At 30.0% G+C, this 11,044-nt stretch overlaps 1 protein-coding gene across 2 annotated transcripts; it reads left to right on the top strand.

Moving 5' to 3' along the window:
• Nucleotides 1-464: 464 nt before the first annotated feature.
• On the top strand, nucleotides 465-5,316 carry LOC107419477 (amine oxidase [copper-containing] gamma 1). Of its 2 annotated transcripts, XM_016028251.4 has the most exons (5): nucleotides 468-2,079; nucleotides 2,614-2,727; nucleotides 2,836-3,285; nucleotides 3,542-3,639; nucleotides 4,906-5,313. In XM_016028251.4, exons 1-5 carry the CDS (start codon nucleotides 814-816, stop codon nucleotides 5,114-5,116), a joined length of 2,139 nt encoding a protein of 712 aa, XP_015883737.3. In that variant the 5' UTR covers nucleotides 468-813; the 3' UTR covers nucleotides 5,117-5,313. The 2 variants fall into 2 exon arrangements, with proteins under 2 accessions (XP_048319340.2, XP_015883737.3); XM_048463383.2 differs by lacking the exon at nucleotides 2,614-2,727 and having other exon boundaries at nucleotides 465-2,079; nucleotides 4,906-5,316.
• Nucleotides 5,317-11,044: the final 5,728 nt, after the last annotated feature.

Below are 11,044 nucleotides of genomic sequence, written 5' to 3'. Positions count from 1 at the left end.
GAGGAATCAGATTGTGTGTGGCTGCCCTTCCTTTTTTATTTATTTTATTTATTTTATTTATTTTTTCGGGTAACAAGTATATGGCTCTCAGCGGTCCACATAAACTTCAAAATAGATATTTATCCTAAGTGGTGCTTTAAACAATGGGATTTGATAATTCAAGAAAATATATATATATTTTTTTAAATAGAAAATTTCTCAATTCTTTTTTTTTTTTCCATTAATATCAATTTTTTCAGTTACAGTTTTTAGAGGGAAAAAATATAAACAATTTATATGGATTCAAAAGGCAGTAATGATACGTTATCTTATTTTTTTTTTTTTCTTTTTTGTTGAACCAAATGATATGTTATTTTAAATTTAAAAAGACTTTTTTTTTTTTTTAAAAGATAAATTTAAGAAGAGTTAATGATATTATTATACCCATACTTAAAGACTTCTATGGGTGCATGTCGTTTTACATATGAATAATCAATCGGATTGAAGATAAAATACAATTTATTGATGAATAAATAAAATAAACATTTCCATCTGCTTTGACAGTGACGATGCAGAGGATAAAGAGAAAAATTATATGTTCTGCTGTCAACAGTGGAATTGGGAAAAACAAACTATACTTGAAAATAAAAACAACAAAAACAAACAAACAAACTTGCCCGTTTACCGGCCCCAATTATCTTTGTAATGCGTGGACGGTCATTATTTAATTTATTTTTGTATTTTGATGCTCTGATAACATGACATCAGCAGCCCGCAGTTTGGCTTTTTAAAAAGTCCTCCTGTTTTAGTCGTCAAGAAGAAGTATTATTCTCCATGGCCAAAGTTTCTTGTATCCATTTCTCCTTCATTTCTTTCTTAATTCTCATCCTCTTTTCTCATTCATGGTTTCCACTACTCAAACCAGGAATTCTTGGATCCAGAAACCGAGTTTTTGGCTCACTTTCAAAGACCAAGGTTCAACAATCCAAGAACCACTTAACCGAGAACTACCACCACCCTCTAGACCCACTTACTGTAAAAGAAATCAACAAGGTTCGTACCATTTTGTCATTATATTCTCCTTTCTTTTCCTTTTCTCCTACAATTCACTCACTCACACTTGAAGAACCGGATAAGTCTCGGGTTTTAGGGTCGAAAAGAGGTCATCCATTTCCTCCTAGAAAGGCACGTGTCATTGTTTTATCAGATGGTAAGTCTCACGTGATATCCGTTGACTTGGATTTGAACCGGGTGACTGATCATGCTATCAATACGGGTTCGGGTTATCCGCAGATAACTATGGAGGATATGAATATGGCAGTGAACGTTGCACTTTCTAATGCCCAATTCAACAAGTCGGTGCTTGAACGAGGTGTTGGGTTGTCGGATTTGGTTTGTCTTGGGTTGTCAGCTGGTTGGTATGGGCCTAGTGAAGAAGGAAGGAGGGTTATGAAAGTCCAATGTTTTTACAGCGAAAACACTCCGAATTTCTACATGAGGCCCATTGAAGGCTTAACTGCTACTGTGGATTTAGACAACAAACAGGTTGTTCAAATTTTTAATACGGGTCGGAACATACCAATTCCCCCAGGTAACAACACCGATTACCGTTTTCAGGTCCAAGACAAGCTACCTGAAAAGGATCCACTTAAATCAATATCAAGTGAGAAGTCCAATGGGCCAAATTTTATTGTTGAAGATGAGCACATAGTGAAATGGGCTAACTGGGAGTTCCACCTTAAGGCCGACCAACGAGTTGGTATGGTGATTTCTCAAGCTAGGGTTCGAGATTCTGAAACCGGAGAGACGAGGAGTGTGATGTACAAAGGGTTTGCCTCCGAATTGTTTGTACCATATATGGACCCGGACGATAGCTGGTACTTTAAGACATATATGGATGCGGGTGAGTTTGGGCTTGGGGCTTGTTCATCGAAACTTGTACCACTAAATGACTGTCCTGGAAACTCGTACTTTATGGATGGGGTTTTTGTGGCCTCCGATGGAAAGCCCTATGTCCAGCCCAACATGATTTGTGTGTTCGAAAGAAATTCTGGTGATATCAGTTGGCGTCATACAGAGGTTATTCTAACTGATCCTAAGGTAACTGTAGAATTAAGTTAGAGATAATTTTATACTTACCAAATTTATAAATCAAAATTTGTTCGTTAATGAATCGTTATTATTTCATTGGTTCTTATCTCCCATGATACTATTAATTTATATTCAATAATAAATGACTATATCAGCTGCCATATTATATGATTTAGAATTATAATAAAGTTTTTAAGTTAATATAACATTACTTTTAGGTAAATAATCAAATATAATTTTTTTTAAAGTAATGCTGTATTTACTAAACTTGGTTATCAAAGTTTTAGTAAATGATAATGTGGTAGTATATTATAAGTTAATAGATTAGTCAATGCCACATAATCATGGGAGAAAAACTCAGTTGAATAATAATATTTTATTGATTATCAAAATTTTAATAAATAAATTTGATAAGAGTAAAATTATTATTATTATTATTATTTTTTAAATATTGATGAAAAAGAAACAATCAACATATAAAGAAAATAGAGTATTTAAAAATATTAGTGACGAACAAAATATGATTAAGTAGTTGCGGAACAGATCAATGAAGCTAGACGGAAGGTTACACTCGTGGTTCGAATGTCTGCATCAGTGGGAAACTACGACTACATTTTCGATTGGGAATTTCAAACCGATGGTTTGATTCGAGTAAAGGTTAATATACAAATAATAACTTTTTTCAAAATATCATTTAATTTGCATTATGAACTATAAATATATATTGAAATGTTTACTGAAATTTCGTCTTTTTAATTTTGCCAGGTTGGGCTCTCTGGAATGCTAATGGTAAAAGGGACTTCTTATGAGAACGTATATGGTATACATAACCAAGAGGATCTATCCGGTCCACTTGTATCAGAAAATGTTATCGGTGTGCTTCATGACCATTATATTAATTTCCACCTTGACATGGACATAGATGGCCCTAACAATTCATTTGTTAAGGTTGATATGGTGAAAGAAAGCACTTTGCAAGGCCAATCACCAAGGAAAAGTTACTTGAAAGCTAAAAGAAATATAGCGAAGACAGAAAATGATGCAAAAATTAAGCTTAAGCTTTATGATCCTTCAGAATTCCATGTAATCAATCCAGATCGACGGTCTAGATTGGGAAACCCATCAGGTTACAAGCTTGTGCCTGGAGGTACTGCTGCCAGTTTACTTGATCTCTATGATCCTCCACAATTAAGAAGTGCTTTTACAAACAACCAGGTAGTGGGTGCTTTTTTGTTTGGCCCTAAGTTTGCATGAACCTTATCATTTTGCTTTTGCTTTTTGTTTTTATTTTGACAAATGTTACATTGGGAAGGGAGATTTTTTTGGGCTTTTCCTTTTGGGTTTGCTTACTATTAATGGTCATTCCTATATTGGTTATCCCAATATATATATATATATATATATAAGGTGGTTTTTCTAAATTTGGATTACTAAATATAGTATTGATATTATTTTGCTTTAAATGTGACAGATATGGGTGACTCCCTACAATCGGACTGAACAATATGCCGGAGGGCTTTTTGTGTGTCAGAGCAAAGGAGATGATACACTTGCTGTATGGTCGAAAAGGTATAGACCCACAAAATTGGAACTTATACAGCATTATTATTTTAATAGAAACAGCATTAGTTTACTTGTTTTAAACCTGGAATAGAACAATTTCGTAACTCAGTAATGCCAGGTCCACCCACCAATATTATTTATCAAATTATGTGGCATAAAATTAGTAGATGACAAAAACTATGCCTTAAATTGATAGAAAATGAACCAATAATACCACATTATTTGGTATATAAAATTTGTATAAATTTGATAGACAAATTTGATGATTCTAATGTTATTGCTAATTTGTTTTTATTTTAAAAAAATAATACAAATCATGATGTTAGAGTTGGAGACTTATCTCATTTAATTACTTATTAATTTAAAGGCATTAGCTTATCGATATATTTCCTTAACATTGTTATGTGTATGTGTATATATATATATATATATATATATTTATTTTATTTGTAAAGGGTTAAACAAGTAGGGATAGTCCACTTAGATCTTGAAATGTCATAAATATAGGAAATTTTAATCTACCTTTCTAAGGTTTGGTGAAATTATATTTAGACATACAAAAATTGAAAAATCATCAATTTAGCACCTTTAGAGATGATTTTTCACTTAATTTGACTTATGCTATCTCTATTTTTCCCTTATATGTCAAACTAAATATTAATTTATTGTTTTCTAATTTACTTTATAATAATGTATATTAAAAAATATCATTTACTAGAGATTTCATTTGTACAGTGACTAACAATAAAAAATAAAGATTTGATCAAGAAAATAATAAAAAGCAGAATAAAAAAAATGACATTTTTTAATATATTGTTGAATAAAAAAAACAATAAAATAATTTTTTTATTTTTTATTTTTTTACTTTCAAAAATCAATTTTGTCGTATTGCATTTTATATAAGGACTAACCATACAAATTGAAAGACAGCTAAATTACATGTTTTTAGTATGCATTTTTTAATCACTAAAAATAATAAAATAAAGTTTCGATTTTTACTTTGACATAGAAGAGTAAATATACTTTTTTATAGATCAATTTAGTCCAAAATCAACTCTAAAATAGTAAATGATAATTATCATAACCTTTGAAGTTAAGTAATTATTTTTCAAACTTCAAACATGTAAATGAATTTTTATCAAATTTTAGAATGTAGATGGAAACTTTCCCATATTAAATAATAGATAACAAAACTTTATTTGTTTTACTTTGACTTCAAATTTAGATTTATTAATTGAATTACCTACTTGTTTCTAATGATTGAATGCGTAGAAACCGTCCAATTGAGAACAGAGACATTGTGTTATGGTACACTCTAGGATTCCATCACATACCATGCCAAGAGGATTTTCCAATAATGCCGACAGTGTCATCCAGCTTTGATCTTAAGCCTGTGAATTTCTTCGAGCGGAATCCAATTTTAAGGGTCGCACCAACTGCTGAAGATGATTTACCTGTTTGTAGGCCATCAACATCGTTTTGATGTATCTGCGTTATTTTTATTAAATGGCCAAAATCTCATTTGGGATGTAAAACTATTATTTTTCTATCACGGTGTATAGATAGATGGTTTTACCATCAGAAAATTTTTTATTACTAACTTTTGAATTACTTCGTAAAGTTTAAAAATATATTGATGGATTATATGAGTTTAGTCAAAAAGTATGAAGGTAAAGTAAACTGTATATGAATTTATATTAAATTCAATTATATTTTTAAATTTGAGTACTTGAAATTTAAGGATTGTTAAGGAAGTTTCTAATTATTAGTGTTTCCATTAAAACGATCATGAGTTGAAAATTCCTATAAATAAAGAGAGAGATGGAGCCAAGCTTCCATTGTATCAATGTTTTAGCATCAAAGCCATCTTTAGTAGTCTCCAAATTACTTTTATGGTCTGTAATTTAAAAATATATTAATACCTTAATATGGATTTACCAAAACCCTATTTTGAAAAATTGAATCCGATACAAACCCACATATATAACTATTAATGCATTTTTAAGAATTTTTAAATTTTTATCTTTAAAACAATTTAAAAATTGTTAAAAAAGACTTTGATATTTAAATCATCAGGTTGATCTAATACATGTTTAATTTTATTACATTTTGTGAAAATGGTTGGAATTCTTATGGGTAGTCGATTTATTCTAACGAATATTTTTTATTTTTATTTTTTTTTATGGTTAGGTCATTTGAACCTGACATATAAAAATAGTGAACAATGTTACTAGACTATTCTTGAACCTACAAGGTCTGATTAATTTCTTGTAATTTTTTTAAGAAATCATTCTACAACAGGGATGTTAGACTATGATGGATTGGATCAAAATAAAATTTAAAATAGTCCAGTTCAATTTAGTGAAATTTAGCATCCCAAAAGGATTAATGTTGTGTGAATGGGTTTTTAGATAATAGTTTTATCTTTCTATTATTCGGTTATTGATAATAAATGCTTTTAAAAGATTTTGTACAGTAGATGGATCCAAATATTCTACTTGGTTTTTTTATGTGTTTGTTTATGCTTGTTTTGAATCTTAACCATTATTTTCAACTCCATTTAATTTAATGTAATTATAGATGCCACATCATTTAACGGCACACGGTTGTCACATGATCCAAAAACATGAGAAAACCATGTTATTGCACATTGTTAGTCTTTAGTGGGTTATGAAAACAATGTGCTATTAAATGGTGTCGCATGCATAATGGTTATTAGATTAAATGGAATTTAAAAAAAAGGACTAAGATTCAAAGCCAAACATAAACAAGCACATAAAAAAACAAGCAACGGATCTTGATTCTTAGGGGGATTTGATTAAAGAGTATGTAAAACTAAAATCTAAGATAATATAAAAATGAAATGTCAATGATTAAAAAGAAATGTATGTAAAACTATAAGATAATATGCGAATAATCATTATTCATCTAAAATTCCTTGTCGGAATTTTAGATAAACCTTGATTCCAAGAAAATCCTATCAGACTTTTCAACTGAAAATCCAGCAATATCTTCCCTAAAGATTGAACATGCCACAAAATTTCCTACACAGAAAATACACTGCTAAAAGCATTACCTTATTCCTCCCACCTTACTACAAATAATTCCACATATTTCAGCACTTCAATATAAAACAAATAGGCAACAAGCTTAATATTAAATAATTAATAGCCTAATACAGTATGTAGAGCATCATAGGGTTTACAATTTAATATAAAATTTAATACAACAAAGATAGAAAGAAATATTACAAGATAGGAAGGAAAGGGAAGAAAAAGGCTTCTTGGAGTGCAACAACGAACAAAGATGTCGATCTCATATTTGGACGATCAACGTCTACTAACCGGGATCTAAGACAACGGATTTTAAAATAAGAGATACTAATCATTGCAGTGAGTGACTTTAACTATTATATAAATAATAATAATCTAATAATATAGAATAAATAAATTTAATAATCAATCAATAAATATATAAATATATACAATAGTAAATAAGTAAAATTTAAAATTTTCTCTCAAAACTCTCATAATTCACCCAGTTGGAAAGATTTTCCTTTTAAAACAATTTTTATAAAACCTATTATTTTCATACCCCAAAATCAAGGAAATAAATAATTAAGTAAAATACAAATAATTTAAAATAAATATTATATTGAAAAAAAGCACTATTAGATTTAGAATAAAATGTCATAAGATAAAATAAAATCATAAATAACATTTGTACTAGAAAAACTTGGCATAAAAACAAAATTAACCTCACTATATATAGTTTTATAAAATTTGATTAATTAAATCAATGAAATAGTAAAAACAATATTTTAATTAACTTAAAACCTTAATTTGAAATAGATAACAAAATGCAATAAAATTTATGTTAAAATCCCAAATTAAAATAAATAATAATAACCTAATGAACTGCATTTTAAAACATCACTTTAAAATAAATGATGAAAGTATGATAAAATATGTTGTAAAATATCTATTTGAAATAAATGATGAAAACGTAATTAAATATCAATTTGAAATACATGATGAAAACATGATTAAAACATCGACTTGAAATTAAAAAAAAAACAAACAATAAAAATATGGAAAATACATTCTAAAACATCAATTTGAAATAAATGATAAAAATATAATAAAATGCATTTTAAAACATCAAATTAAAATAAATAAGACATGAGAAAACATTTTAAAACCACAATTTAAAATAAATAATGAAGATATGAAAAATTACATTATAAAACATTTTATTTGAAAAACCTATCGATAAAACCACTTGACGTACTACACTATATACTAGTAGTGCCAGGTGGTACCCAATGTCCCAAGTACCACTCTAACGGGAAGGTTAAAGAGAGAACCTACAACTTTTTAGCGTTCTAACGGTGTCGATGCTAACAAAGTCATCCTGGCCATGAAGAGGGATGGTTGATATTCACTGTGCATTATACCTGTCAAACTCTCAGATTCATAATATCTCATAGGACGATCCCATATACTTGCGCGTTAACAAGTATATATAGTACAGAACACCAGTACTGTATGGTGCATCTAAAACAATAAAATCATAAATTTTACAAGTATCAAAAATCTCATAAATTATCACTGGATTTAGTACATATTTTCAAACCGATAAATCTACATTTCATTTAAACCATCATTATAAATCCATTAATTTAAAATACATTGATTTTTACCGCCATAAAACCAAGTCATAAATATTTGAATGTATGAATATATTTGTTAAGCACAATAATTTAAAACAAATATTTTTCTCAAATCTTTAAAATCAATTTATACCAAATGTAGCATTAAAAGTCACACAAAATTCATATATAATTAAAATATATTTTATTGTGCATAATAAATTCAACAATAAATTTAACAATAATTTAACAATAATTTAAAACTAAAGATATAAATTCTATGCAACACATATTTAAATTAACATAATTTTGGCATCATGAATTCAAATAACAATTTTTTTTAAAAATATTAAACACAATATTTTTTTTCAAAATTCCAAATAAATGCATTGTATTATACAAAATAAATATACGATAAATTCAATAATAAATAAGCATGAACAATTTCTCTAGAACCATAAAATCAATATTATATATAGTAAATATATTTAAAACACATGAAATAGCATAATACAATTAAATAACAAATTTCTTAATTCTTAAAACATATATAATACTTTTCAAAATTTTTAAATATCAAGGCATAATTTCTTTAAAGCCCAAAATATAAATTATAGCAACATATATGTTAAAATCAATGTAAGATGGCATTATAAAATTAAATATCCATTTTTTTAATTATTAAACACATTATATTTCATGAATTCAAATAACCGAAAATATATATTTTTAATAGTCCCCAAAATAGTTTTTGAAAGAGGATCACTCACCTTAATGCATGGATCACCTGAGATCCTCTACGGGATTGGTCCCACAATTCACACGTATGCCTAAAATATCAACCATATATAACACCGATTAAAATAATATTTTAATTGTGTATAATATACACAGGTTAGCTGAGAGAGCTAACACAAACATTGTCTAAAATACACAAATTATATACCAAAATGAAGCTTGTAACACAAGGATTAAAGATTAGGCCTTACCTCTTGAATATTGGACCGGTAGTGGCTGGAATCGAGCCAGGAAGACTTGGCACTTAATGTCTTTGAATCTCCCAATTTGTTGTGATTTGGAGGAATGGACCATGGATTTGGGTTTAGGGAGGTCAAATTAATGGGAAAAGGTGGGTGGTATTGTCAGAAACTTAGCGGAACAAAGAATTCAGGTGAGTCGCTGTGGTCAAAGGAAAACACCACTGGTGGCGGCACCACTGGCCATGAAATTTGGTGGAAAGTAGATCGGAGGGTGGGTAGCACAGTAGTATGGGCGATGTCAAAAATGGGTGGCTGGATTGAGAGAAATCGGCCGGCAAAGCTAATGACGCATCTGTAGGAAATCTCCTCGATCCCAATGCGTCGTCGACTTGCTGGCTGTGAAACTTGGCCGGTTGGCTAGTTTCACAGTTGCCGACTTGCTAGTCTGGTGCATGCATGCTAGCTGTGGTTGGAGCACGGCCAACCAACAGTGGCCGGTTCTCTCTTTCCTCTCACCTCTTTCTCCCTATCTTTCTTTCATCTCTCTCCTCTCTCACACCCATTCATCGATCAAAATACATGTGGATGCTACTGTGCACTCACGGGATTGTTAAGAATTTGACACATGGCATTGGACATTGTGCACACACACAGATTGATACACATTAAATGCTGTCCTGGAAAAACTTTGCAAGTCTGAAACGTTTTAACCAAATGTCCAAATTAAGCGTAGTGATAGTTTATGAACTCGTATTGGTAAGTGCTTTACAACTATGTATTAGTCAAAACCAAATTTTACAAGAATAAAAAGTCAAAGACTGCGCCAATTGTTTTACGATTTAAGGCGTAACAACCTGATCCAAAAAAAGGCCTAAGTTTGGCCCAGTTGACCAAGTGGATTCCACGGTTGACTTTTTAGTGTGGGTGGTGCAGGAGGATGCAAAATTAGAAAAAACAAAAAAAAGGTATTTGTATTTTATTAAGTTATTCCTCCTATCTATATATCTTTATTTTTTTATGGAAGTCCTGAAAATTTATGGAATTATTTGTAGTAAGGTAGGAGAAATAATGTGGTATGATATAGAAGTGTGTTTTTGTGCAAGTAGTTCTTGGGACATGCTTTACCCTTAGAGGACATGCTTTTGGATTTTCTGTAGGATAGTCCAGTAGGATTTCCCTTGAGATAAAGGCTTATCTAGGGTTTCAGGAAAGGATCCTAGATGGGTCCTAACATAAGGCCTTTGAATTGGACTTTTGCTTAGTTTCTTTTTCCCTTCTTTTTCAGACCCATTAAATAGTTCTTACATGTCGGCACCAACAGATGATGACTAGGAAGCGGCTTCGTACCTTAAAACTTGGAACCTGATCCTAGCTTCAATCTATCTTGGATTGTCCTATCATTTCACATATAGGCCCTAAACATGGTGATGGTTTATTCTAGTATTGAGAAATATATTAAGAAGATCAAAAAGAATTAAATAGGGGTATTCTAATAATATAACATTTTATGGGACCATGTGTGTTAGTTGGTTCTATCCCAAGGGTGAAAGTCTAAACCTCGATTAGGGTGATGTAAAGGGTAGCTTCTTTAAAGGCTCATGCTTCAGCCCTGGACATAAATAAGGCAAACCCTAACAGCAAAGATCTAGATTTATTTGGAAGAGCCTTTTTAGGCTCAAAAGCAGCTAAAATCAATCTATATTTTCAATCCATTTTAATTGAATCAGTTAAAATTAGATTATAATACTCTAAAAAGAAAGGAATAAACTACTTATTACAA

This window comes from Ziziphus jujuba, chromosome 6, assembly GCF_031755915.1.
Source record: "Ziziphus jujuba cultivar Dongzao chromosome 6, ASM3175591v1".
Lineage (NCBI taxonomy): Eukaryota > Viridiplantae > Streptophyta > Magnoliopsida > Rosales > Rhamnaceae > Ziziphus > Ziziphus jujuba.
The sequence above is the reverse complement of the archived record's forward strand: the minus strand, read 5'-3'. Positions and strand labels throughout refer to the sequence as shown.

What these genes read in the sequence shown, in the direction of transcription:
- LOC107419477 (XM_016028251.4), top strand. Translation starts at nt 814, where the DNA reads ATGGCCAAAGTTTCTTGTATCCATTTCTCCTTCATTTCTTTCTTAATT. An exon ending in GTGCTTTTACAAACAACCAG is followed by an intron (nt 3,286 to 3,541) that starts GTAGTGGGTGCT and finishes TAAATGTGACAG; the next exon opens with ATATGGGTGACTCCCTACAA. An exon ending in CTTGCTGTATGGTCGAAAAG is followed by an intron (nt 3,640 to 4,905) that starts GTATAGACCCAC and finishes TTGAATGCGTAG; the next exon opens with AAACCGTCCAATTGAGAACA.